Source organism: Diceros bicornis, chromosome 6 (genome assembly GCF_020826845.1).
Source record: "Diceros bicornis minor isolate mBicDic1 chromosome 6, mDicBic1.mat.cur, whole genome shotgun sequence".
NCBI classification, from domain to species: domain Eukaryota; kingdom Metazoa; phylum Chordata; class Mammalia; order Perissodactyla; family Rhinocerotidae; genus Diceros; species Diceros bicornis.
The window spans coordinates 42,032,515-42,060,512 of record NC_080745.1 but is presented as its reverse complement, the minus strand read 5'-3'; the positions used below and the strand labels follow the sequence as shown (position 1 = coordinate 42,060,512).

The 27,998-nt window shown below is 39.6% G+C and overlaps 1 protein-coding gene across 3 annotated transcripts; it reads left to right on the top strand.

Annotated features, from left to right (window-relative positions):
• Positions 1 to 102: 102 nt before the first annotated feature.
• Positions 103 to 27,145, top strand: NRBF2 (nuclear receptor binding factor 2). 3 transcript variants are annotated; one of them, XM_058543367.1, is made up of 5 exons: positions 112 to 311; positions 14,588 to 14,654; positions 19,155 to 19,239; positions 24,237 to 24,277; positions 25,612 to 27,145. In XM_058543367.1, exons 4-5 carry the CDS (start codon positions 24,254 to 24,256, stop codon positions 26,320 to 26,322), a joined length of 735 nt encoding a protein of 244 aa, XP_058399350.1. In that variant the 5' UTR covers positions 112 to 311; positions 14,588 to 14,654; positions 19,155 to 19,239; positions 24,237 to 24,253; the 3' UTR covers positions 26,323 to 27,145. The 3 variants fall into 3 exon arrangements, with proteins under 3 accessions (XP_058399349.1, XP_058399352.1, XP_058399350.1); XM_058543366.1 differs by lacking the exon at positions 14,588 to 14,654 and having other exon boundaries at positions 103 to 311; XM_058543369.1 differs by lacking the exons at positions 14,588 to 14,654; positions 19,155 to 19,239 and having other exon boundaries at positions 110 to 311.
• Positions 27,146 to 27,998: the final 853 nt, after the last annotated feature.

The following is a 27,998-nucleotide window of genomic DNA, read 5'->3' as shown; positions in this document are numbered from 1 at the left end:
CCCGCCTTCCCTGAGCCCCACCCACTCTCCGACCTCACTCCCACCTTGAACCAGCCGCGTGTGACGTCATGACGCGTGCGTGTCCGCGGCGCAGAGGGCGGGCCCGCGGCGCTGGAGGAGGAAGTGGTACGGTTGGTGCTCCCTCGGCGCCCACCCGTGGGTCCCGGGGCGCGGAGAGGGGCTGCCGTCGCTGCCACCGCGTCGCGCCTTCCTACTGTTCCCCTCCATGTGCCCCGGCGCCGTTGCTCGCCTTCCTCAGGCCGCCGCTTACCCGGGGGTCTATGGAAGTAATGGAAGGACCCCTCAACCTGGTGAGTGGCCCACAGAGGGTCGCGTCCACCCTTGGGCGCCTTTGCCTCAGGAGTCCGGTCCTGTCCCCGGCGTGCCGCTGACCCTCGAGGCCGGAAGGGGCGTTTGCCGGGGGTGGTCCTAAAGGCTGGGGGGCGCAGGGCAGCCGTGGCCCCACAGCAGCTCCGGGCAAGCTGCCCCAGACGTTGCCCTCCTCGGGGATCCCGGGAAGCTCCCGCATCCCATTTCCCACCGCCTCCGGGCGCCCCCTGCCGCAGAGCCCTGGGCGAGGGGCTCCCACCAGCCGGGGCTGCTACCTCCTTTCCAGGCCGGAGGAAGTGCCTCCAAGCGCCACGTAACCGCTTCCCTGCAGCCTGGAGAGGCACTGAAGCCCGCCAGGGCAGAAATGGTGTGTAATACCGCTCTTAACTCCTAACTCGGAGGGTCTGAAGTCTGAGCCTCCCCACTCTGGAGAGATGGAGTAATACCCCTTCCCACCCCCATTCTTCCCTTCCCCCATTGCTCGCCTACATTCAATGCATAAACTGAGACTCTCCCTTCTCCAATAAGTTAGAGACAGCTGGGCCGCCCCTGTTTTTAGTTGAGTTTCATCACTTTAGGCATCGTGAAAATACGGTATATGTTTGCTTTTCTCAGAAAAAGTGCTGATAGCCCATTTATTATGTTTTTAGGCATTTCAGGTGTTGTGATTAAAACAATAACAACAACAGGAATTACAAGTTCTTTTCTGATTGGTCACTGCATCTTTTGGTTTCCCAGAGAGGGTACCTATTTTGGATACAAAAGTCAGGTTACTTATGGTTGCAGACAGAGAGGAGGAAATTTTTTTTTTTTTTTTGGTGAGGAAGATTAGCCCTGAGCTAACATCTGTTGCCAATCCTCTTTTTGCTGAGGAAGATTGGCCCTGGGCTAACATCCCTGCCCATCTTCTTTTACTTTATATGGGACACTGCGGTAGCATGGCTTGATGAGTGGTGGGTTCGGATCCCATGCCCGGGATCCGAACCTGCAAACCCTGGGCGGCCAAGCGGAGTGCGCGAACCTAACCACTATGCCGCCAGGCCGGCCCCAGGAGAAACTTTTAAGAGTCACAGATTTGCAAGGCAATTGCGATGATAGGATTGGAAAAAGGACCTATGGAGAATTAGTTTCTCAGGTTGGAACTCGGAACCCTAGTGTCCTGGAAGAGCCCTGGTGGTTTAAGAGTACAGATTTTGGACTTAGACTGCTTGGATTTGAATTCTGGCTTTGTCATTTAATAGCTGTGTGACCTTGGGCAAATGAGTTGACCTCACTCTGGCGTGTTTGTTGTGAGGATTAAAGGAGTAAATAGGTGTACAGGGCTTAGAACAATACCTGATACATAGAATAATGTAAGAGCTATTATAATAGCCAGACCATAAACCCTTAATTTAAAATCTCACTTGTAAAATAAAGGTTTGGCCTTGTTGAGCTTGAAAAGCCTAAGATTCTAGGACTTAAAGCTGTGGTTCCCAAATGACTGGTGCCAGGTTAGCTGCTCTGAGAAGCCTCTTGTGTTTTATTAAATTGAGCCCTGCCCCCATTGGTAAGAGTTGTTTACACTTAAAAGGAATTGGACTAGATTTGTGAGTTTTTAAAAACTAGGGAAATATCTTGGACTTTTCTTGCTTTTAAGGTGACATATAGTTTGCAATGAAATATAATGGATGGCTCAATAATGAAAGTTCACAGGAATATCATTAGAAATAACCAGCAGTTTACAAAGTGCTTCAAAGTTCAAGTGTCCTTGCAAAATGACAATTGATTCAGTTCCAGTTAGCTTCACTTTATTTGGCTGCAGGCTGCAGCATAACCCCAACCAACTGCCCCACTAGTGTGTGGTAGTTTATGAGAAGACTGGACCTAGGTGACAGTGGTAGATGGAGCAGCAGAATCACCAGTTTAGGGAAGATTAGTTAAATGGTGGCAATAGTATTTATCTTTTCAGGGAGGAGAATTTTGAATAGAGTCTTGTTAAGCAGCCTAGCATAATTCCATAAGCCAGCCATAAAATTTTTGTGGACAAGTAACAGAAATTTGGCATCTTGAATTCTTAAATCATTTGAGATTTAAAAGATCTGAGTTCTAGCCTAGTTGTTTATTGGAAGGTAACAAACGATGGAACAGAGATTAACATTTACTTGAATCATTTTAACTCTGCTGCTAAGTACCAATGATGGGCCTCTGAATTTGTTGTCACTTGGTTTTAGAAGACTGGGGTTTTTTGAGGACTGTTACCGTCGTCTTGTTTTGTGTGTGAGGAAGATTAGCCCTGAGCTAACATCTGATGCCAATCCTCCTCTTTTTGCTGAGGAAGACTGGCCCTGGGCCATCATTCGTGCCCATCTTCCTCTACTTTATGTGGGATGCCTATCACAGCATGGCTTGATGAGCGGTGCGCAGGTCTGCGCCCAGAATCTGAACCTGCAAGCCTCCGGCCGCCAAAGCGGAGCGTGCGAACTTAACCGCTACGCCACCGGGCTGGCCCCTCTTTTTGTCAGTTTTTAATATGGAAAAATTGTAACTTATAAAATTACTTGGTGTATATATAGGCATTTCTTTCCGTGCATTTAATTTTGGCAATGTGAGTGATGGAAGCAAATGGCAAAACTTGTGTGAGATAATTTCTCGTTCTTTGGTTTGTTTGCTGCCTGTTTGGGAAGTGATGTCAGACCCTTAATTTATACATGGCTTGCTCATGCTTTGCTTACCTACTCTGCAAACTCTAAGGACAGGGTCCGTGTGCTGTGTGGCCACAATTATATTCTGTGTGTTTGGCCCTTTTAAGAGTGCTGAGAATATATTTTGTTGAGTAACGGAGCTTCTCTTAGAGTGGTGAGTTCTCATCTAAGAAAAGGAATCAGATATCATAGTCCAAAGAATGGCCTCGTACATACCTGGAGTCTTTGTAACTATCTCATGTTAATTATATTGGCGGTTAAAAAAAAGGCTGTTTGAACCACTTCCTTGTTGCCCTGAAAAATTTTGAGGAAAATTCATTCTGTCACAGTCTAGGCTGGGATTAATGGAAACACGCTGGGGAAAGGCGATAGAGCACTAAGACTTATCCAACAATTACTAAGTGCTGGGGTTGGCATCAGGCACTTTACATATATTTTTGTTGTTGTTGCCTTAGTAGCTATATGAGATATTCCCCCTTTTATGGATGAAGACATTGAAATGCAGAGTAAGTGGTGATAGTGGGATCTGAAAACAAGATTCTAAATAAAATATTAATCTTTCTATTAGATCAGTGTTTGCCCATTTGTTTTGACTGTGATCCACAATGAGAAATTTTTACATCATGACCAGTACACACATACATATGTGTGTATTACTGCAGAGCTGCTACATTATGGATGTGCCTCCTAGAATTGTGCAAAATCCAGGGACCCTCATAAATTTCACCCAAACAAAACAAAAAGCTAAAACTGAATCTTTACATGTATATACACACACACACACACAAACACGGTGCTATATATGATGCACTCTAATATTTACTATTAGATTTTTTTTTTAAATGCTGGTCGTGACCCACTAAATTGATTTCACGACTCGCTAGTGGGTGGCATCCTGTAATTCGTCTTCACAGCAGATGGTAGCAGTTCTGGAAAAAAGCAAGCTAAACTGGAAACTTGAGGAAGAAAAAACGATGCATCAGGGCTGCGTGTGGGAGAAATTGATCCTTAGGCTTAAAATCGAAAACAGGTCTTCCTAGACTTCTAACACTTGAGCAGTTATCTTAAGTATAATTGCATTACGTTAGTTAGATGATCAATTCAGTACTTACTGTTAGGAGATACTACTTTAAGGAGACTTATAGTGAATTGGTTGGGAAAGGGCGAGTGAATGAGATTCATCCTTTGCGCTTCATTGAAGACCCTACCACAAGGTTCAGGAGTATGTTAGATTTTCCTCTGCCACCTTTTCAGTATTGTGTTTGGTTTGGTGTTCCATTTCTTTTCACCTTTATATACTGCTTTCCCCAAGGACACAGAAATAAATAAATGCAAAGTAATAGAAGGTAATACTGTTTTCCTTTGGGAAAGAAGACAATATTGAACCTGTATTTTTATTATTTTTTTTTCTAATTTTTTTTTATTATTTTTTTTGTGTGTGTGTGAGGAAGATTAGCCCTGAACTAACATCTGTTGCCAGTCCTCCTTTTTGCTGAGGAAGATTGGCCCTGAGTTAACATCTGTGCCCATCTTCCTCTATTTTATATGTGGGATGCTGCCACAGCATGGCTTGATAAGTGGTGTGTGAGTCTGCGCCTGGGATCTGAACCTGCGAACCCCAGGCCACTGAAGTGGAGCACGCAAACTTAACCGTTACGCCACCAGGCAGGCCCTGAACCTGTATTTTTAAAGCACTTAGTAGAAAGTACTTCCTGGTGAGGGCAATCACTTGGTAATCTAGTTGTACTTGTTAGAATTTTTGTTGGTTGTAGGTGATAACAAACCCATTTCAAATTAGCTTAAACCAAAAGGGATAATTTATTGGAATCAAAAGAAAGGTGCAGGAAGGGCAGGACTACAATGTAGGTGGGTCTAAGAACAACATGCCACCTGGGGTTCAAAGATAATCAGATTCTCCGTCTTTGCCTCTTCAGGCTTGACTGCTTTACTCCTTCCCTCTGCAGACCTACGTTTTCCATCTGGCTAACTCCTGAATGTCCTATTAGTTATAACTACTTAAAACTTTCATTGGTTTTTTTTTGTGTGTGTGTGAGGAAGATCAGTGCTGATCCATGCCAATCCTCCTCTTTTTGCTGAGGAAGACTGGCCCTGGGCTAACATCCGTGCCCATCTTCCTCCACTTTATATGAGATGCCACCACAGCATGGCTTGACAAGCGGTGCGTTGGTGCATGCCCTGGATCCAAACCTGTGAACCCCAGGCCGCTGAAGCGGAGTGCACACACTTAACCACATGGCCACCGGGCCGGCCCCTTAAAACTTGCTTAACATACTCTGTGGTCCTAAGTTTGAAAATCTGGTGGAATGGATTTTTTAGGTATCCAGGGGGCAAGGTAATATAAGAATATGGCAACTCCCACAGAAATCATATTGATTGCCTGGGAAGAAGAGTAGTTCACAGAGATGAGTGGGGCGTGTGGAAAGTATTGGCTGTTTCTGAGGAGGATTCAGCAAGGGAGAAATTTGTACAGGGCACATAGTAAGACATTACTAAATCTGAAGCTGTTTTACTTTTTATAAAGGTTTTAGAGCATTTTGTAGTATTGTGCTTTCATTTTTACTTAAGAAGGAGTAGGAAAATTCTGGTTAAAATGTCCTAGAGATTGGGTGAATGAAATAGTGAATGAAGTAAGTGTACCAATGACTGTCTGTCTGTCTGTCTCTGTATATATGTGTTTACATATATAGTTACTTATTTTAGATTTTGATATAGAGTTTTATTTGTTCTGATATTTTCTCTGAAATACAGTAATGTTCTGTTGGCATTTAACCAATCTTTGGTTTTGTTACCAACTCTCCCCATAACTTCTCCTGTCCTTCCGTCCAGCTAACCATTCATTTCTCCATCCAACTAACCAACAAATATTATGAGTAATTACTGTCTATTAGGTACTGTTCTGGACCTCAAAGATTAAATAGTGAATAGGACAAAGTGCCTGTTCTTACTTTCATCCCATGTCTCTAGTTATCTTTTCATCTGTTGTGTCCTCTTTCTCTCTTTTCTTTAACATCTTAAGCCTAGTTATTTTGAGTGCCTTGCTGTTAATTCCAATATATGGACCATCTTTGGTCTGTTTCTATTGTATTTTTGTCTATATTATCAGTCACTTTTTCCTGCTTCACGTGCCTAGTAACTTTATTATATGTCACACATTGTGGATGATATGTTGTAGAGACTCTGAATTTGTTATTTTCCTCTAAAGAGTGTTAAGATTTGTTCTGGCTGGTAGTTAAAATACTGGCGGATCACCTTGATCCAGTCTAGGCTTGATTATAGGCTTTATTACGGTGGGTCTATTAGTTTTACCCATAATGCCTAGATTGTGGTCCTTACTACCAGGGCTAGCCTTTCTAGGGTCTTAGCTGAAAGCCCCGGGTATTCACTCAATTTACTATACTCTTCTAGGCCCAAACTGCAACCTGTCTCCTCAACACTGTATGGCTTCTGAAATCTCTGCTCAGAGCTTCTGCTAGGCCTCCTGAAATTGTGCCCTGTTCATATGCAGCTTAGATGTTGGCCAGGGATGATTTTTTTTATGCATATTTTTAGGACATCTTCACTGCAGTTCCCTCTAATTTACCTGGACTCTCTTCAAATTCCAGCCTTTTGGTTCCAGTCTCCATCTCTTCTGCCCAGTGAGATACTGCCTTCTGCTTGGGTTTTATTTTCCTGCACTCCATTTTGGAAAATGCCCTCAGAAAGAAAGCTAGGGTGAGTGCAGGTCTCACCTTGTGCATTTCCCTTTTCTTGAAAATGTAGCCCTCTGTTATTTTTTGTTCAGTGTCTGTAAACTTATTTTTGTATATTTTGTCCAGCTTTGTAGTTGTTTACAGCTAGACAGTAAGCCAATGCTAGCTATTCCATCATAGCTGGATCAGAAGTCCAGATTTCTGTCAGAATTCTAAGAGATTCTCAAAACAAAGTTAAATCAGTTTATTGTAAACCCTAAATGCCAGAAAGTATTTTAATATGAGATTGTGGTACAAAACCTAATAACTCAGTACTCGATGATAGGGTATCATAGCCTCACGAGGACTGGCCAATCACTGCTTTCTCTACTTAAACATTAGCTATTTCCAAATAGAAATTGACAGCTTACAATAAAAGACAGAGATGCCATACTATTATTGTATTAGTTATCTATTGTTGTATAACAAATTATCTCAAAATTTAGCAGCTTAAAACAATAGACATTTGTTTTTTCAGAGTTTCTGCATGTCAGGAGTGAGGGTGTGGCTTAGCTGAGTGCTTTGCGTCAGGGTCTCTCACAAGGCTGCAGTCAGTGTCAGCTGGGGCTGCGGTCCCATTTGAAGGCTCCACTGGGGCAGGAGCTGCTTCCAAGCTCATTCACAGGATTGATGGCAAGATTCAGTTCTTGAGAGCTTTTGGATTGAGGACTTCAGTTCCTCGCCAGCTGATGGCAGGCCACTCTCAGTTTCCTTCCATGTGAGTCTTTCCATAGGGCAGCTCACAACATAACTATTGGTTTCGTTAAAGTGAGCAAGGGAGAGAGTGCTACCAAGATAGTAGTGACATCCCATCACCTTTGCTGTTTTCTGTTCTAGTCACTAGGTCCAGCCCACATTTGAGGAGGGAAGATTACATAAGGGTGTGAATACCAGGAGGCAGGGGTCATTGGGAGCCGTATCCCAATTGTGCTTACCACAATTGTTGATAGAGAAGCAAAGAAAATAAGAACTGAATCAAGAAAGAGTATTAAGAAAATATCCTGTGGGACTACATCAAACTAAAAAGCTTCTGCACAGCAAGGGAAATCATCAACAAAATGAAAAGGCAACCTACTGAATGGGAGAAAGTAGTTGCAAATCATATATCTGATAAGGGGTTAATATCTAAAGTATGTAAAGAACACATACAACTCAATAGCAAAAAAACAAACAATGCAATTAAAAAATGGGCAGAGGATATGAATAGACATTTTTCCAAAGAAGACATATAGATGGCCAACAGGTACCTAAAAAGATACTCAGCATCACTAATCATCAGGGAAATCAAAACCACAATGGCTATCACCTCACACCTGTTTAATGGCTGTTATCAAAAAGACAAGAAATAATGAGTGTTGGTGAGGATGTGGAGAAAAGGGAACCCTTGTACGGTGTTGGAGGGAATGTAAATTGGTATAGCCACTGTGGAAACAATATGGAGGTTCCTCAAAAAATTAAAAATAGAACTACCATATGATCCAGCAATTCCACTTCTAGGTATTATCCAAAGAAAGTGAAAACACTAATTTGAAAAGATATCTGCACCCCTATTTTCATTGCAGCATTATTTACAATAGCCAAGAAATGGAAACAATCAAAGTGTTCACTGATGGATGAATGGATAAAGAAGATAGTATCTATATACAATGGAATATTATTCAGCCATAAAAAAGAAGGAAGTCTTGCCATTTTCGACAACATTGATGGACCTTGAGGACATTATGCTAAGCAAAATAAGTCAGAGAAAGACAAATACCATGTGATCTTATTTACATGTGGAATTTAAAAGACAGCAAACAAAACCACCAAGCTCATAGATACAGAGAACAGATTGGTTGCCAGAGGCAGAGGGTGGAGGGGTGGGCAAAATGGGTGAAGGAGGTCAAAAGGTACAAACTTTCAGTTATAAAATAAATAAGTCATGAGGATGTAATGTACAGCATGGTGACTTTGGTTAATAATGTATTGCATATTTGAAAGTTGCTAAGAGTAGATCTTAAAAGCCCTCATCACAAGAAAAAAATTTTGTTTTGTTACTATTGTAAGAATTTCAATCTAAAATAGAACCAGAGGATATAAAATGGAAAGTCTCATGCCTGTGCTCTCAGGAAGACAAAACTTAAAGGACTAAGAGAGTGATTTCCATAAATGCCTGATTTACAGAAAACTGATAGTGTTAGAATTTTCTTGGATGATGGTGTTGATCAGAGGTTGTTTCATAGAACCTTGACAAGTTTTGCCAGAGGCATGAACCGGAAATGACCCAGGTCCAGTTAGTCTCACAAAGTGGGCTGAATTGAGGTTTGGTTGTGTGACTGAACTGATTTTGTCTGTTGGGGAAGTTTTGAAGGTTGGTCTCCATTTGTTTTGTTTTTTAACTGACTCTAAGGGAACTCTCCCTTCTTTACATTCACTGCCCTAAGTCAGCCTACCCCAAATCTTCAATGGACTTGCCTGTAGCTTGCTATAGTTTGCTTGTTCCAAATTGCAATTGCTCTGCTATTTCCAAAAAAACTCATCTTTTTGAGTGTGCCTCAGTTTACCTCTTTCTTTAGGCCAACACTATGTATGGTGTTGGTTGTTAACTAGACTTACTGTAGTGATCATTTGACAATGTATACAAATAGTGAATCATTATGTTGTACTCCTGAAATTAACATAGTGTTCTATTCTATGTCAGTTATACCTCAATTAAAAAAAAAAGACAAATGTTGGAGAAGATGTGGAGAAACAGGAACCCTCATACACAGCTGGTGGGAATGCAAATTGGTGCAGCCTCTATGGAAAACGGTATGGAGATTCCTCAAAGAATTAAAAATAGAGATGCCCTATGATCCAGCCATCCCACTACTGGGAATCTATCCAACGCACCTGAAATCAACAATCCAAAGAGGCTTATGCACCCCTATGTTCATTGCAGCATTATTCACCATAGCCAAGAAGTGGAAGCAACCTAAGTGTCCCTCGACTGACGATTGGATTAAGAAAATGTGGTATATATATACAATGGAATACTACTCAGCCATAAAAAAAGACAAAATCGTCCCATTTGCAACAACATGGATGGGCCTGGAGCGTATTATGTTAAGTGAAATAAACCAGAAAGAGAAAGACAAACACTGTATGATCTCACTCATATGTGGAATATAAACCAACACCTGGACAGAGAAAACTGGACTGTGGTTACCCGGGAAGTGGGGGTGGGGGGTGGGCACAAGGGGTGAAGGGAGTCATATATGGGGTGATGGACAAACAAAAATGTACAACCCAAAATTTCACAATGTTAGAAACCATTAAAACATCAATAAAAAAAAAAAAAATAGAGATGCCCTATGATCCAGCCATCCCGCTACTGGGAATCTATCCAACGAACCTGAAATTAACAATCCGAAGAGGCTTATGCACCCCTATGTTCATTGCAGCATTATTCACCGTAGCCAAGAAGTGGAAGCAACCTAAGTGTCCCTCGACTGACGATTGGATTAAGAAAATGTGGTATATATATACAATGGAATACTACTCAGCCATAAAAAAAGACAAAATCGTCCCATTTGCAACAACATGGATGGGCCTGGAGCGTATTATGTTAAGTGAAATAAGCCAGAAAGAGAAAGACAAACACTGTATGATCTCACTCATATGTGGAATATAAACCAACACCTGGACAGAGAAAACTGGACTGTGGTTACCAGGGGCAGTGGGGGTGGGGGGTGGGCACAAGGAGTGAAGGGAGTCATATATATGGTGATGGACAAACAAAAATGTACAACCCAAAATTTCGCAATGTTAGAAACCATTAAATGATCAAAAAATAAATAAAAAGAAATTAAAAAAAAAGACAATCCTGAGGGAAGCAACTATTAATGATTAGTAAATTGTGACATATTAGAATGGAAAAGATAATTAAGACAGAAAGGACAACACTGATGTTTATGAAGGTCAGATTTATACAATTTTATAAGAAATCCAGAAGGTTAAAACAAACAGACAAAAAATTGAGCTCATTTATATCGCAACTAGGGAGATGAAAATGGGTTAATGGAGTTGAAGTTTTTGTTTTTTTTTTAATTGAGGTATAATTGACATACTATACTATATTAGTTTCAGATGTACAACATAATCATTCAATATTTGTATATATTGTGAAATGATCACCTCAGTAAGTCTAGTTTACATCTGTCACCATACATAGTTACAGATTTTTTTTTCTTGTGATGAGAGGTTTTAAGATTTACTCTCTCAGCAGTCTTCAAATACGCAGTATGGTACTATTAACCACAGTCGTCATGCTGCCTACTACATCCCCATGACTTATTTATTTTAAACTGCAGGTTTGTACCCCTTGACTTGCCTCACCCATTTTTCCCACCCCCCCAACCTTCCTGTTTTTTCTTTTCTTTTTTTAGATTCCACATATAAGTGAGATCATATGGTATTTGTCTTTCTGTGTCTGACTTATTTCACTTAGCACAGTGCCCTCAAGATCCATCTGTGTTGTTGAAAATGGCAAGGTTTCACTCTTTTTTATGGGTGAATAATATTCCATTATGTGTATATATGTACCACATCTTCTTTATCCATTCATCTGTTGACGGACATTTAGGTAATGCTGCAGTGAACATAGGGGTGCAGATATCTTTTCAAATTAGTGTTTTTATTTTCTTTGGATAAATACCTAGAAGTGGAATTGCTGGATCATATGGAGTTCTATTTTTTGAGGAACCTCCATATTGTTTCCATAGTGGCTGCACCAGTTTACATTTCCACCAACACTGCACAAGTGTTGCCTTTTCTCCACATCCTCACCAACACTCATTATCTCTTGTCTTTTTGATAACAGCCATTAAACAGGTGTGAGGTGATAGCCATTGTGGTTTTGATATGCATTTCCCTGATGGTTAGTGGTGCTGAGCATCTTTTTATGTACCTGTTGCCCATCTGTATGTCTTCTTTGGAAAAATGTCTATTCACACCCTCTGCCCATTTTTTAATTGCATTGTTTGTTTTTTTGCTATTGAGTTGTATGAGCTCTTTATGTATTTTGAATATTAATCCCTTATCAGACATGACTTGCAAATACTTTCTCCCATTCAGTAGGTTGCCTTTTCATTTTGTTGATGATTTCCCTTGCTGTGCAGAAGCTTTTTAGTGTGATGTAGTCCCACTTGTTTATTTTTGCTTTTGTTGCCTTTGCTTTTGGTGTCACATCCAAAAAATCATTGCCAAGACCGATCTAGGAGCTTACCACCAATGTTTTCTTTTAGGAGTTTTATGGTTTCAGGTTTTACATTCAAGTCTTTAATCCATCGTGAGTTAATTTTTGTGTATGGTGTAAGATAGTGGTCCAGTTTCATTCTTTTGCATGTGGCTATCTAGTTTTCTCAACACCGTTTATTGAAGAGACTGTCCTTTCCCCATTGTATATTCTTGGCTCGTTGTTGTAAATTAATTGACCATATATGCGTGGATTTATTTTTGGGCTCTCTGTTCTGTCCCGTTGATCTATGTTTCTGTTTTTATGCCAGTACCATACTGTATTGATTACTCTTGTTTTGCAGTATAGTTTGAAATCAGGAAGTGTGATGCCTCAAGCTTTGTTCTCTCTCAAGATTGCTTTGGGTATTTGGGGTCTTTTGTGGTTCCATACAAATTTTAGGATTGTTTGTCTATTTCTGTAAAAAATGCCATTGGAATTTTGATAGGGATTGCATTGAATCTGTAGATTGCTTTGGGTAGTTTGGACATTTTAACAATATTAATTCTTCCAATCCATGAGCATAGAATATCTTTACATTTATGGTATCTTTTTCAATTTCTTTCATTAATATCTTATGGTTTTTGTTGTATAGATCTTTCACCTCCTTGGTTAAATTTATTCCTAGGTATTTTATTCTTTTTGGTGCAATTGTAAATGGGATTGTGTTCTTAATTTCTCTTTCTGATTGTTCATTATTAGTGTATAGAAATGCAACAGATTTCTGTATATTGATTTTGTATCCTGCAACTTTACTGAATTCATTTATTAGTTCCAGCAGTTTTTTGGTGGCGTCTTTAGGATTTTCAGTATATAATATCGTGTCGTTTGCAGATAGTGACAGTTTTACTTCTTCCTTTCCGATTTGGATGCCTTTTATTTCTTTTTCTTGCCTAATTGTTCTGGCTAGGACTTCCAATACTGTGTTGAATAAAAGCAGTGAGAGTGGGCGTCCTTGTCTTTTTCCTGATCTTAGAGGAAAAGAAAAGCTTTGAACTTTTCAACATTGAGTATGATGTTACCTGTGGGCTTGTCATATATAGCCTTTATTATGTTGAGATATGTTCCCTCTATACCCACTTTGTTGAGAGTTTTTGCTGTGAGTGGGTGTTGAATTGTGTCAAATGCTTTTTTTCTACATCTATTTCATAAAATCATATGATTTTTATCTTTCATTTTGTTAATGTGGTGTATCACATTGACTTGTGGATGTTGAATCATTCTTGCATCCCTGGAATAGATTCCACTTGATCATAGTGTATGATCCTTTTAATGTGTTGTTGAATTTGGTTTGCTAATATTTTGTTGAGGATTTTTGCATCTGTGTTCATCAGGGATATTGATTGGCCTGTAGTTTTCTTTTCTTGTGGTGTCCTTGTCTGGTTTTGGTATCAGGGTGATGCTGGCCTTATAAAATGAGTTTGAAACTGTTCCCTTCTCTTCTGTTTTTCGGAAGAGTTTGAAAAGGATTGGTATTCTTTAAATGTTTGGCAGAGTTCACCAGTGAAGCCTTCTGGTCCTGGACTTTTGTTTGTTGGGAGGTTTTTGATTGCTGCTTCAATCTCCTTACATCAGTCTGTTCAGATTTTCTCTTTCTTCATGATTCAGTCTTAGAAGGTTGTTTCTAGGAATTTAGCTATTTCTCCTAGGCTGTCCAATTTGGTGGTGTATAATTGTTCCTAGTTGTCTCATGATTCTTTGTATTTCTGTGGTATCAGTTGTAACGTCTCTTTTATTGCTGATTTTATTTATTTGAGTCCTCTCTCTTTTTTTCTTGGTGAGTTTAGTTGAAAGTTTGTTGATTTTATTAATCTTTTCAGAGAACCAGCTCTTAGTTTCATTGATCTTTCTGTTGTCTTTAGTTTCTATTTCATTTATTTCTACTCTGGTCTTTGTTATTTCCTTCCTTTTACTAACTTTGGGCTTTGTTCTTTTTCTAGTTCCTTGAGGTGTAAAGTTAGGTTGTTTGAGATTTTTCTCATTTCTTGAGGTAGATGTTTATCACTGTGAACTTCCCTCTTCAAACAGCTTTTGCTGCATCCCATAAGTTTTGGTATGTTACATTTCCATTTTCATTTGTCTTAAGGTATTTTTTGATTTCTCTGTTGACCCATTGGTTGTTCAGTAGCGTGTTGTTTAGTCTCCACATATTTGTGAATTTTCCAGTTTTCTTCTTGTAGTTGATTTCTAGTTTTATACCACTGTGGTGGGGAAAGATGCTTGATATGATTTTAATCTTCTTAAATTTGTTAAGACTTGTTTTGTAGCCTAACAAATAATCTGTCCTGGAGAATGTTCCATGTGCACTTGAGAAGAATGTGTATTCTGTTGCTTTTGGATGGAAAGTTCTGTATATATCTGTGAAGTCCATCTGGTCTAAAGGGTCGTTTAAGGCTTGTTTCCTTATTGATTTTCTGTCTGGATGATCTGTTCATTGATGTAAGTGGGATATTCAAGTCCCCTACTCTTATTGTATTGCTGTCTGTTTCTCCCTTAAGTGTGTTAATATTTGCTTATATATTTAGGTGTTCCTGGAGTTGAAGCATGTTACGTTATCTTTTCTGTCCTAACAGTTGGCTGATAAATGTTGATATTTTATTGAAGAAGAAAATAAATAAAATTCAAGCTCAATTTGTTTAGGTTAGTACCCAAAATAATTACATTCTTGGCTTAAACATTATTTGAATTTTAGTGAAATCACTCATAGAGACCTGGAGTGCCTTTTATCCTTTCTGAATGAATATGAAATATTGAGATAAAGTCTTTTCCATAAAATCTTACTGCATCTTGAAATAGTTGTAGAAGAGAAACATGTTATCAAAATTACAAAATATCAGTGCCCAGACTACTTTTAGAATCCCCAACCACCATTCTCATTTCAATTGCATCTTATACTTGTTTTATTTTGAATTAACCAAAGAAACATATTTATGGATTTAATACTTTTGTGTGTGTGTGTGTGTGTGTGAGGGAGATCAGCCCTGACCTAACATCCATGCTAATCCTCCTCTTTTTGCTGAGGAAGACCGGCTCTAAGCTAACATCTATTGCCAATCCTCCTGCCTTTTTTTTTTTCCCCCAAAGCCACAGTAGATAGTTGTATATCATAGTTGCACATCCTTCCAGTTGCTGTATGTGGGACGCGGCCTCAGCATGGCCAGAGAAGCGGTACGTCGGTGCGCACCGGGATCCGAACCCAGGCCACCAGCAGCGGAGCACGTGCACTTAACCGCCAAGCCATGGGGCCGGCCCGGATTTAATACTTTTAATGACTGATTTTTAATGGTGATTCTATCAAGAACAGTATTTAAAGAGAGTTCATTTTTAATATTAAAGAGAGATCTTTAAAGATTGTTTTAAAAATGAGAATTACTATCAAAATAAGTTTGCTACAATATCTTCAGTTAAAAAAAATGCATTTTAGTCTAGTCTGCCCAACTACATTGTAAACTTGATGGCAGGTACCTTCAATACTGTTATTGTCTTTTAACTAGTTTAGTTTTCACAACACTATCATTTTAGAGATGAGAAAACTCTGGCAGAATGTTAAGAAAGCCCAATGTCTAATAAGTGTTCGAGTGGAGATTTGAACCTAGGCAGTCAAGCTCTATGCAGAGTCTGCATTTTTGGATGTCTAATAAAAACTTAGTAGGAACTGTACTTTTTAATAGGGAATTTGATCGCTATGGTGCCAGATAACCTAGAGTAGGTATGTGTTTTTTTGTGTGTGTGTGAGGAAGATCAGCCCTGAGCTAAAATCCATGCCAATCCTCCTCTTTTTGCTGAGGAAGACTGGCCCTGAGCTAGCATCTGTGCCGATCTTCCTCCACTTTATGTGGGACACTGCCACAGCATGGCCTGACAAGTGGTGCGTCGGTGCGCGCCCAGGATCTGAACCTGGGCTGCCAGCAGTGGAGTGCGCACACTTAACCGCTGCGCCATGGGACTGGCTCCAGGTATGTGAATTGGCAGAGTGATCAGAGATTGGACTTTACATGGGGAGGTTTTAGAGGGGTTGGAAAAGCCTTAAGGTCTTATTCACACCACTTGAGAACTTTTTATTTCTTTGGTGTTCAAGAAACAATTCTGTTATCATGGAGCTTGAAATTTAATTAGGGAGCTTCATAAATATAGTACAAGGTAGAAAGTGATTAATGCCATCAGATACAGAGACGATGCAGACACAGTGTTAGAGTGAGGTATCCTCAGAGAGCATCTCATCTCTGCTTCTCAGAGTGTGTCCAGGGACCAGCAGCGTCAGCTTCACCTGGGTAGAATCTCGCACCTACTCCAGACCAAGTGAATCAGAGTGCATTTTATCCAAATCCCCAGTGGATTCATATTCCATTAAAGCTTGAGAAGCACAGATCTGGTCCAACTCCATCATTTTACAGGTGAGGAAATAGGCCTTGAAGGATGAAATTACTTGGCTGGTTTGGTGGGAGAGTCAGGACTTGAGCCGAGAGCCCTGGGTTCTTGGTAGGGCTGGGTCGGCACTGTGCCACCTCTCATTTGGAGATAGTATGGGATTTCAGAGGTTTGTCTCCTATATAGGGCTTCTTTCAAAGCTCAGAAAGGTAAAGTCACCTGCAGATTCACCCCTTCCATTCCTTTTTTTTTTCCCTATCTAGAGCCTTGTTGATTGAGTGCCACTTGCTTTAACTATACTATGAGAACACATTCCTTAGAGAAATCATGTTGGTCATAATTTAACTTTCTTCATCATATACATTCTCTTCCCAAAAGATCCGTATCATTTCTGGTTACTGTAAAATACTCTTGTGTTCAGAACATATTTTTTCTCAGTGCAAGACTCCATGGTTAAAATTATTTTAAGCCCCCAGTCATTTCTTCTTACCCATTATTATTTTAAGGAATAAATTGAGACTTAGAGAAAAAGTTCATTTAATTACTATTTGAAGAATAAAAAGCCTCTAAAACAATTGAAAGAGATGATCTTGCTTTTAAGAGTGTTGCTTGTTTCTTCCTTACAAAAATAGAAGTGGGGAAAATGTAAACAGCATGTGTTGCTGGAAGGACTATTTTCTAGTTTTGTCTTCCTCTCTGTTTTACACTGAGCATGATTTGTAAACATGCCCAGAATGTTTCTAATCTCAGTTGCAAAAGTGATTCTCTGAGTATTTTTATGAGGTATCAGTGGCACATTTCTTGAAAAGCATCCAAGATAAATCACTTTACACCTGACAGAACAGATTTGCTTTTTGGTTTTTTTTTAAAACTGAGGTAAAGTACACATAACATAAAATTTACCTTTTTTATCATTTTTAAGCGTACAGTTCAGTAGTGTTAAGTATATTCACATTGTCGTGTGACAGATCTTCAGAACTTTTTCATCTTGCAAAACTGAAACTCTACACCCTTTAAACATCAACTCCCCGCTTTTCTCTCCCCCCAGTCCCTGGCAACCACCATTCTAGTTTCTGTTTCTATGAGTTTGACTACTTTAGATACCTCATAGAAGTGGGATCATACATTATTTGTCTTTTTGTGACAAAACTGCCTTATTTTATATTTCATTATTAGCTTAATGTCCTCAGAGTTCATCTGTGTTGTAGCATGTGTCAGAATTTCTATCCTTTTTAAGGCTGAATAATACTCCATTTTCTGTATTTACCACATTTTGCTCATCCAGCTATTTTTTGTGTGTATGTGTGATGAAGATCAGCCCTGAGCTAACATCTGCCAATCCTCCTCTTTTTGCTGAGGAAGACTGGCCCTGAGCTGACATCCATGCCCATCTTCCTCCACTTTATATGGGACGCCACCACAGCATGGCCTGACAAGCAGTGCATTGGTACGCGCCCGGGATCCGAACCCGGGCCGCCAGCAGCAGAGCTCACGCACTTAACTGCTGCACCACGGGGCCGGCCCCTTCTCATCCATCTATTGATGGACATTTGGGTTGCTTTCACCTTTTGACTGTTGTGAATAATGCTGTTAAGAACATGGGTGTACAATGCTTTTTGCTTTTTTTAACAAGCTCTGCTAAATCATTTGTGAGTTTGTTAGTGAGGAAAACATTACACTAGTTAGAAGACTTTAGCTGATCATTTCTGTCTTTCTCCTTGCCTGCTAACTCTATAACCTGTGTAAGGTATGTGACCCCTCTGAGTCTGTTGGATCTCCTTATGTAAGAGAGACAAATACATTCACAAAGTTGTAGTAATTCTTCAGGTGTTACACAAATGTAAGACCAGTGACTGTTGAATCCATTTACCTTTACATTTGGAGGCACTTTAGTCATTTGCTTTCAGAATTTCTGAGTTTGTCTTTGTTGTTTTGGTGAATTGTACCTGAAAAAATCTTCACTGTAATATTAAGTATTGGTATCATTAATTCAACTGTACAGTGTACAGATTTTTTATCTTAAAATCATAAATAGTAACTTTAATGTTGAAAGGGAAGAATGAGTTGATACAGGAGAAGCTTGAATTTTACTGTGATAAGTAATTTCCTGATTATAGTTTTTAAACTATACAAACTAGTGAAAGTGTCTACAAAATAACTCATGTTTTCAAAGGAGCTTGTTAAAAATCAAGAAAATATACATTTTGAGTAACAATCTATGATTGTAATTCTTGGTTAATCTTTTTTTTTCTTTTGTGAGGAAGATCAGCCCTGAGCTAACATCCATGCCAATCCTCCTCTTTTTTTTTTTTTTTTTTTCCCACTAAGGAAGACTGGCCCTGGGCTAGCATCCGTGCCCATCTTCCTCCACTTTATATGAGATGCCGCCACAGCACAGCCTGACAAGCGGTGCATCGGTGCGTGCCCGGGATCCGAACCTGGGCCGCCAGCATCAGAGCGTGCACTTAACCACTACACCATGGGGCCGGCCCCTCTTGGTTAATCTTTGAAGAATGGAAGATTGTGGGTCACTGAATGAGTTAAGTGCTTGGTGTTAACCTTGATGGTTTATTAGTAGAATTGAGAGAAGTTGCCCGAACTTTCAGATACTGTAGTTCAAGGAGCTACCCATTAGATTTCCCCAGTTATAGACAGTTGTAATGGTTTGATGTGTGGCAACAAACAGCATTATTTAACTTCTTAAAAGTTTTTGTTTTTAAAGTCATGTCGTTTTCTGTGACTCAGAGGAACTTAGGAATGTTTGTCTTCTAGGCTCATCAACAGAGCAGACGAGCAGATCGTTTATTAGCTGCAGGGAAATACGAAGAGGCTATTTCTTGTCACAAAAAGGCTGCAGGTGAGTATTCTTTTTAAGAAATGCTGAGTCTAAAACTGGAGGGCAGTTTCTCTTCTCCAGTATCTCTCAACACTGTATTTAGAATGAAAGTCACAATAGTAATGATGCGTTCTTGCCCTGCATCATGCAAGGTTGACACTACTGACCCACTGGAACATCAGCTTGGATTATTTTTCAAGTGAGTGTGTTGGATTTCCCAGCTCCTCCTAACCCAGTCTTCTTTCTAAACCGTGAAGATTGCATATGCCATATTGGGAAATGATTCTTGGACACAACTTTCTGAAGCCGAAGATCCCTAAAGACAGAAGTGATTGCAAGAAGTCTGCCAGTTCATCTTAGTTATTATAGAAAAAGAGTCTGGATTTCAAATAGCCATTTGGGGTTCTGAAAGTAATAACTAATTTAATTCCAACCAATTAATTTTCACCGAGTTTCTGTTTTCTAAGATGCTGGTAATACAAAATCCATCAAAACTCTTTCCTGTGGTCTTAATCTTAAGTGTCCCTTCTGAATATTTCATCTGTACATTCATGCCTATAGTAACATGCTGTTGATAGCTTTCTTTTAGGTATGAAATTTAGAATTATTGGCTTCGTCTCAGACAGCTTATTATCCCAGTCAGTCACACAACCTAGCATATGTTGAACTCAGAAGTAGATCTTCAGGGTCCGTTTCGTAATACTGCTTTCTGTTGGCTGAGTAACAAACTTAAAAGCTTTGGGGAGGGGTTGTTTTACTCATGTTGCATACAAAATGGGTATTACCACCTTTCTTAGAGCAAGCCCTATAGTCTTTCTGCTGGAGGAAGGCTCTTTCCCTCTAGGCCAGTGTGATGATCTAAGCCATGTTTTTTCCTGTTTTGCCCCTCCTATGTTGCCTTACTGCTGAAATACAGACCACACTGTGGACACTGGTTTGGATAAGTCCTCTTATGTCACTGATTTTTGCCTACAAGTTAGTAATTTTCAGAGAAAATTTCAAGTCTTATTTTTATTTTTTTTATTTTTTTATTTTTTGTGAGGAAGATCGGCCCTGAGCTAACATCTGCCAATCCTCCTCTTATTTTGCTGAGGAAGACTGGCCCTGGACTAACATCCATGCCCATCTTCCTCTACTTTATATATGGGACGCCGCCACAGCACGGCTCAACAAGCGGTGCGTCAGTGCGCGGCCGGGATCCAAACCAGCGAACCCCAGGCCACTGCAGCAGAGTGCGCGCACTCAACCGCTTGCGGCCCCTCAAGTCTTATTTATAAAGAATTAGTTTTGCCACTGAAGTGTACGCCTTCAGCTGTAGGGCTGAGCACATAGTATGTACCCCCTAAATCTTTGTGGATTTTACTGGTGAGTTTTATGGGGGCTTATAAAACAAACACGGCAGCTAGTCCTCTTTAAATCTTTCATAAACCATATTTTGTTATGAACCAAGTTGTTAAATTTGTAGTTACTATAAAGAAAATACAATGTACTACACTATTTAAGAAAACCATGTTGTGGATGAATGCCACAGTGAAATGATACCTTTAGTTGAGTAACCCAGAGGGGTCATGGTTACACATATGTAACATATGTTAAAATGGAGTGATCAGCATATGTTGTGCATTGAGCAGTAGGATATTCTGAATATAAAAAAGGGAGAAATATTTCTTTCAGTCTTTACCTACATCCCTGTCTTTATTTGAAGACTTAAAACTAATGTTGGGCTTTAAACATATCTCCCCCCTTTCTCTGTATCTAAATTCTGTGGCATTCTCAGGAGTAGAAAAGATAAAGGCAGCCTGTTGGATCCCTTTAGCTTTAATTATGGAGATAGAACTTAAGTGTGATTGGTTAATCCCCCGAGCCGATTTGATTTGGAGTTTAGACTTGGTTAAAAATAGCCTTGTGTTGTGTTTTAGAGTGGAGTTGTGTATAATGCTAGTTTGAAAATCAGCGTGGTTAGAATGAACTCAATGTTTTTCTAAGTTGACTGATTTCTAGGGCTTGTAACAGGTGTTTGGGGAGGTTATGGATGTAGATGTATTTTGAGAGGAAGGAGATATGACAGGGAAAGGTCATTATCTGAGAAAGACTGATAGGAAGGAAAGCCTGATATGAGAGAACTTAAAGGCAAAAGAAGAAGCCTCTGTGTCTGTCAAGGATCAGAGGAGATTCTGAGACTAAAAACTTACCCAAGACTTCACAGCTAAGGACTCATAGCCTCTATACTTTGTAGTGTTCTGATAGTGTTTGTTTTGTAAATGTGTTGAAGTAAAGAGGTTACTTGATTTCTCTTTCCTTTTGGGGAAAGGTAGAATTTACTCTTGAAGTGGACAGTGGCTGAATTAGATGAAACTGAGCATATGAGCATTGATTTGCCAGATACGCTGAGATACCAAATCCAGAAGGAAAAAGCTGTCTAAATCTGGCAGGACATGGGGAGAAGGAGGTGTCCACATTTTACCACCCTATATTGAAAAACGGAGAGTTTAAGAAGTCACAAACTCCCAAGGATTCAGCATTGTTAGAAAAATCTATTGCTTTAAACCCTTGATTGGCAGCTGTAACTAGATTGGTGTCATTCTGCCATATCAGTCTTATGCAGGCCAGTTCCCTAAGTGGATTTCATTGCTTTCACAGACATCAAAAAGAGCAAAAGCTTAAATCAGAAGTTGATAGTAGCCATTAACAATGGTTAGAACTCAAAATGAACGTTTCAGAAGGTGAGCAGACCTCAGAGTACAGTGTTTTTATTTGGTTGAAAACACATCTTGACCTGGACCTTCCCACGAGACTGTGGTGACATAACATGATGCAGAGCAGATCACTTGTCATCATTCAGAGGCAGTATTTTGCTGTGTGTGTGCAGATAGGCTGTACAATTTATACTTCAGTACCAGTTTAACAGATTCATGATAGAATAGTAATAGATGTTATTATTTTACGAAGTAATAGATTCTTCAGATTTTCTTAGTTCCTTTTCCCCATCATTTATCTAATAGCTACTTTAAATATTAGCCTTGCGTCATAACTGAAGGAAGCAGTTTAACCAGAATTGTTAGGTTTTTCTGAGAGAAGTATTTCTTTCCTAAATTTCTATCTTGGTAGGCATTTGTTCCTGTTGTCACTCTGGATTAAATCCATGACCATGCAGTCATATTAAAAAAAAAGTTTTCAAATAACGTTTTTAAGGCCCAGATTTTAAACTGAAATGTGAGACTCTTGTTGAATTCTTTGCCCTTTGGGAACTCAGTGTCCTTGGGTATCCTCTTCTGTCATGTTATAGCTTCAAGGTTCTACAAAGGGAAGCATTCCAGTTGGTTTAAGCTTGGTTTTGTGAAACTGCTCCATTTGTTAAGAAAGTGGATTTAAAGCAAACTTTAGTTCGGACAGGGAGACAAATGTATGCAGACGTAATGGGAAAGATGTCTAGGGAAAGTCATTCACACTGTATCAGAGCAGTAGATAGAATGTCTCAACAGACTTAAACAGGAACAAAAGGAAACAAAATAGTCTGTATGGAACACACAGACTTAATTTAAGAATAAAAGACCAAAAAAAGTTGAGGAAAAAAATGTAAGTATGGCTGAACCAAAGGCTGTATAACCAATTCTATGTTTTCTGTTGGGGAGGGAGGCATCCAGTTAATCTGTATCGTAAAGACTATGGTAGAACTTGGTAGACAACCGTCCTTAAAGTCATGAACTGAGAAAATCATTAAAATATTTGGATTAAGACTAGACAGAAAGCAGTACCTTGTAGTATCTGCAGAAGGGCAAAAAGGAACTTATTGTAGTAATGAGATGTGCCAAAAAGTTTATAATAAGCAAGAGAGAAAACATGGAGAGCCAGCCCTGACGGCCTAGTGGTTAAAGTTCAGCACACTCTGCTTTGGCGACCGGGTTCGGTTCCGGGGCACAGAACTGCACCACTTGCCTGTTAGTAGCCATGCCATGGTGGCGGCTCACATAGAAGAACTAGAAGGACTTACAACTAGAATATACAACTATGTTCTGGGGCTTTGGGGAGGCAAAAAAAAGAGGAAGATTGGCAACAGATGTTAGCTTTGAGCGAATCTTTCCCAGCAAAAAAAAAAAAAAGATTAAAAAATGGAGATTAATTGTGCACGATGTATTATTAATAATAGTTGTTATTTATACCCTATCTTGTTCCAGACAGGATATGCCTCACAGAGGAGTATAACAAAATATAAAACATAATTAAAAATAAGTAGAGGAAAGATAAAATGGGGAAGGACTGGGAATATAGTTCACAAAGTGCCCCATGAGTTCTTACATATTGGATAGAAGGGGAACTTGGCCTTAAGCTTTCTAGCAGCAAAAGCGTGGATTTTTACAGTGACTATTTAAATTCAAACAAATTAAGTCACTCAGGAACTGATCTTGAGATCAGAGAGAAGTCCATTGAGTTATTGACCATTTATGTTCTTCATAAATGACATTATATTGTCCTCAACAACTTGCTTACAATAAATATGTCAACAAGTTCTTAGGGCTTTTAACTACCTAATTCATAGTAGGCTGATGGCATAGCTCAGAAACAATTCAATAAAAGTAGTTCTATAGGAGGCCAAAATGATAGTCCAGGTATTCATGTGGGTAAAAAGTCATTGATAATCTCACTATTTTTGTGAGCATAATGGGTTTTGATAGGTTCTTGTTTAATTTTAATCCTCCCAAATCCTATTTTTCTGATTAGGCAATCTTTACTTTCTTAATTGTGAAATCTACAGGTGTTTGAAAGAACAAACTTCTTCAAGATGGGGTAGAGAATATCTATATTTGATTACCACTGACATCTTTTTTGAGAAGTAAAGAACCCTGTCTTTTTTTCAAATCTGCACCTCGTTTCTTTTCAGGAACAGGATAACTGTAGCAGAATTGCTTCTAAGACCAGTTCTCTTTGTCATATGAGGAGTATTAAACTCTTCCTTTGACCTGTTAACTACAAAATGATGACGCTCGTATAGTGATGTGCCTCTTTTTTTTTTTTACCAGCATATCTTTCTGAAGCCATGAAGCTGACACAGTCTGAGCAGGTGAGACACTATTAATATTTGCAGCAAGGGTTAGAAGGATTTTCTTGTGGAGACCTGAATTGTATATAAAATAAAGCATTGTGCCCCTCTCAAAACACTAGAGTCAAGATTATATAAAATGGGCAGGAGAAGAGTACTTCAGAAAGGAAATTAAAACTAAATGAATTGCTGTTGATGTGCACATGTGGCATGCAGACACTTCTGTCCTTTTTTCTAGTGGTTACTCATAGATCTTAGATGGCCACAGGTGTACTTTATTATTTTTTTTATAACTTTATTTATTTTTTTCCCCCCAAAGCCCCAGTAGATAGCTGTATGTCATAGCTGCACATCCTTCTAGTTGCTGCATGTGGGACGTGGCCTCAGCATGGCCGGAGAAGTGGTGCGTCGGTGCGCGCCCGGGATCCACACCCGGGCCACCAGTAGCGGAGCGCGCGCACTTAACCGCTAAGCCACGGGGCCGGCCCAACACAGGTGTACTTTAGAGACCCGTCTTAGCGCCTTTCCTGATCCTTAGCTTACAGTGAGTAAGCAGGCCTGGCCAAGGGGAAACCAGCTGGCCTTCTCTTTGCTTGTCAAAGATAATTTAAATCTGAACTTGTCTTTTCCTGAATTCCTAAGCAGTTCTGGTGCTTTTAAAAAATTTGTGTTACCAATGGCTCCAAATTGTCCTCTGTGTTTAGGGAGGGCCTGCCTGGGTTTTAAAAATATCTTTATCCAAAGATGATTTCCTGATATAAAAGTGGCAAGTACACAGGAGGTACATGATAAATGCTTGTCTGACTGAATGAAGGAGATCCTTTCTGTAGGGAGATGTCAGTAGCAGGGAAAAACACCAGTTCCTCATACTGAACCAAGAGAACCTAAAAGTTGTGTTCTCTCCTGTGCGCTTCCCTTTGACTGTATCAAACGGCTCACGTTAGCCACGTAATATAGACATGCTTTGAGCCTTCTGAACACCTTGTTGATAGAAAGACTTTCTAGCTAGTTGTAGAATTAATGCCTAAAGAGGAAAGTTTTCTAATTTTAAGCGAATACAGATGGCATTGCAGAGGGGTAAGGCACATTCAAAAAAGGTCAGATTCAGTGTGTTAATTTGGAATAGGACTGACTGCCTGAATGAATGGTGTTTTGTTTATGAATAAAAATGTTAGGTCACCTAGAAAGACTTAGTTTTTTAAAAAAATTTTGAGGTTGTGTTGAATTGCAAACATAGTATATAAATTTTAAGTGTTACTGGGTTATTCATAAAGGAGGATCTTGGAATAGTGTTCACTGGACATTACTAAAGAGATGTTAAAATGTTGAATTGTACCTTTCCTTCTGTGTAATAGGCTCATTTATCACTGGAACTGCAAAGAGACAGCCACATGAAACAGCTTCTCCTCGTCCAGGAGAGGTGGAAGAGGGCAAAGCGTGAGGAAAGACTGAAAGCCCAGCAGAGCGTAGACAAGGATGCAGCTGCCCAGCTTCAGGCGTCGCACAGACCCTCTGCTGAGGACGCAGAGGGCCAGAGTCCCCTTCTCGCTCAGAAGTACAGCCCTTTCACAGAGAAACACCTGCCTGAAATTCAGGGGGTTTTTGACAGGGATCCAGACACACTACTATTTTTACTTCAGCAGAAGAGTGAGCCAACAGAGCCATGCATTGGAAGCAAAGCCCCAAAAGATGATAAAACAATTATAGAGGAGCAGGCAACCAAAATTGCAGATTTGAAGAGGCATGTGGAATTCCTTGTGGCTGAGAATGAAAGATTAAGGAAAGAAAATAAACAACTAAAGGCTGAAAAGGCCAGACTTCTAAAAGGCCCAATAGAAAAGGAGCTGGATGTAGATGCTGATTTTGTAGAAAAGTCTGAGTTATGGAGCTTGCCACCACATTCAGAAACTGCTACAGCCTCTTCAACCTGGCAGGAGTTTGCCGCAAATACTGGGAAAGCCAAGGATATTCCAATACCCAATCTTCCTCCCTTGGATTTTCCATCTCCAGAACTTCCCCTCATGGAGCTCTCTGAGGATATTCTGAAAGGACTTATGAATAATTAAAATGGAAGGGCACAGAAGAGGTGAGAAGAGGAAATAATGCAGTAATACAGTTAATCCAGCAAAAAAAAAAAGGGAAAACCACACGCAAGGGTAATTCCGGAGATGCCTCATCATCTGGCTACTGTGGAGGAGGCATTGCCAGGACTTGGAAAACAGTCACTGTGAAATATGTCGCATATCTGATATACTGACTCGAGCTGATGATTCCAGACTTGGCAGACACTAAATTCTCGGAGGTTTCTTTCTCCTGATACAAACCAAATGGCTACCTGGAATAATTTTTTTCAAGCAACAATTATTTTTCTTATCTTCAGGGTTAAAATGTATAAAAGTATGTTATATGTAATTAATCTATAATGCCATAAGTGATAATGCAAAACCTAAATAATATGGTGGCCTGAGGGACTGCCTTATATTTGAAACATGCTTCTATCATGCATTGACTGTATGCATTTTGTTATGCACATTTTGTTTGTTTAATAAGGTGTGTAAGACACACCTTTCTAGATGAAACTCTGTGTCCCACACTTTGCACTACTCATAACATAATGATAACCTCAAGACTGTCAGGATAAATATTTAAATTTCCATTTTATGAAGAAAGGAACCAAATTATTAGTTATGCTTTTTTAAAAAAGTTACCAGTTTACATAATTAATCAGGGTGCATTTTAAGTTCTAACTTTTTTTGTTTATTGTATAATGCATCATTTGAAAACACCAAGGAAACATCCTTTGTTTTTAATGATGCATGAGTGGAAGTAATGCTAGTTGACAGTATTTGATTGTAAGAAATCAATAAAGTAATTGTGTTTTATACCTTTGTTGAATGTCGTTGGTAGTTAAAAAGCAAGTTTTGTATGGCTTCTAAATCTTGAATATGAATTTGAAGAGATCTTTCAAATGATTAGACTGGTTTGTTAAAGATTTTCTTCAGTATTTTGTAGTCACTTTTCCCTACAACTAAGGTGAAAGAGAACAGGGAAGTTCCTGAAGTTTAAATGTGTTCCCAACCTTTCTCTTGCCCTACCACGCACGGAAAATGCTCGGGCTGGAGACAGCTGTCCCTGGGGCACCTGCCACCCAGTCAGAGCTCAGTGGTTGCAAAGCACTGCCTAGGCATTCTCCTCTCTGCAGAGGCCAGTGAGGTTCCAGGAGTGGGAAGGGAAAGAGGAAGATATAAATGACACATTTGGGTGCAAGCCACTGGGTGTGTTCAAAGCATAGACTTAGTTTATTTTGTGGGAATGACAGAAATATGGACAAACAGCATATTTCCTGAGGGAATAAGGAACAATTGGGTTGAGGGCATAAGTGCTGGGCCCATATGTTTAATGATGAAACTAGCAGAAGTAGGATGAGATGAAGTGACCCTGCAGAGGTCACATTTTTTTCCTGTCTCATCTTGCTGCTGATGAAACCAAAAATGAACTAGCTTCTTAAAATATCTTGAGTTCTACTCTCTGTTAAAAATTATGTTCATTTGTCCATCTTAGTGTTGTAGCATCCCAGACTCTGAGAATATTTTCCTTGCCTAACTTTTATAAAACTTTAGATCTAAAAGTTTGTGCCAAAAATAAACTATTAGCCTAGCCATTTCTCTTTAAAAAAATGAGCTTTGTTATGTTGTGACATGAGCACTTTCTAAATCACCCTTTTCTCCTCCCCTTCTCCCCC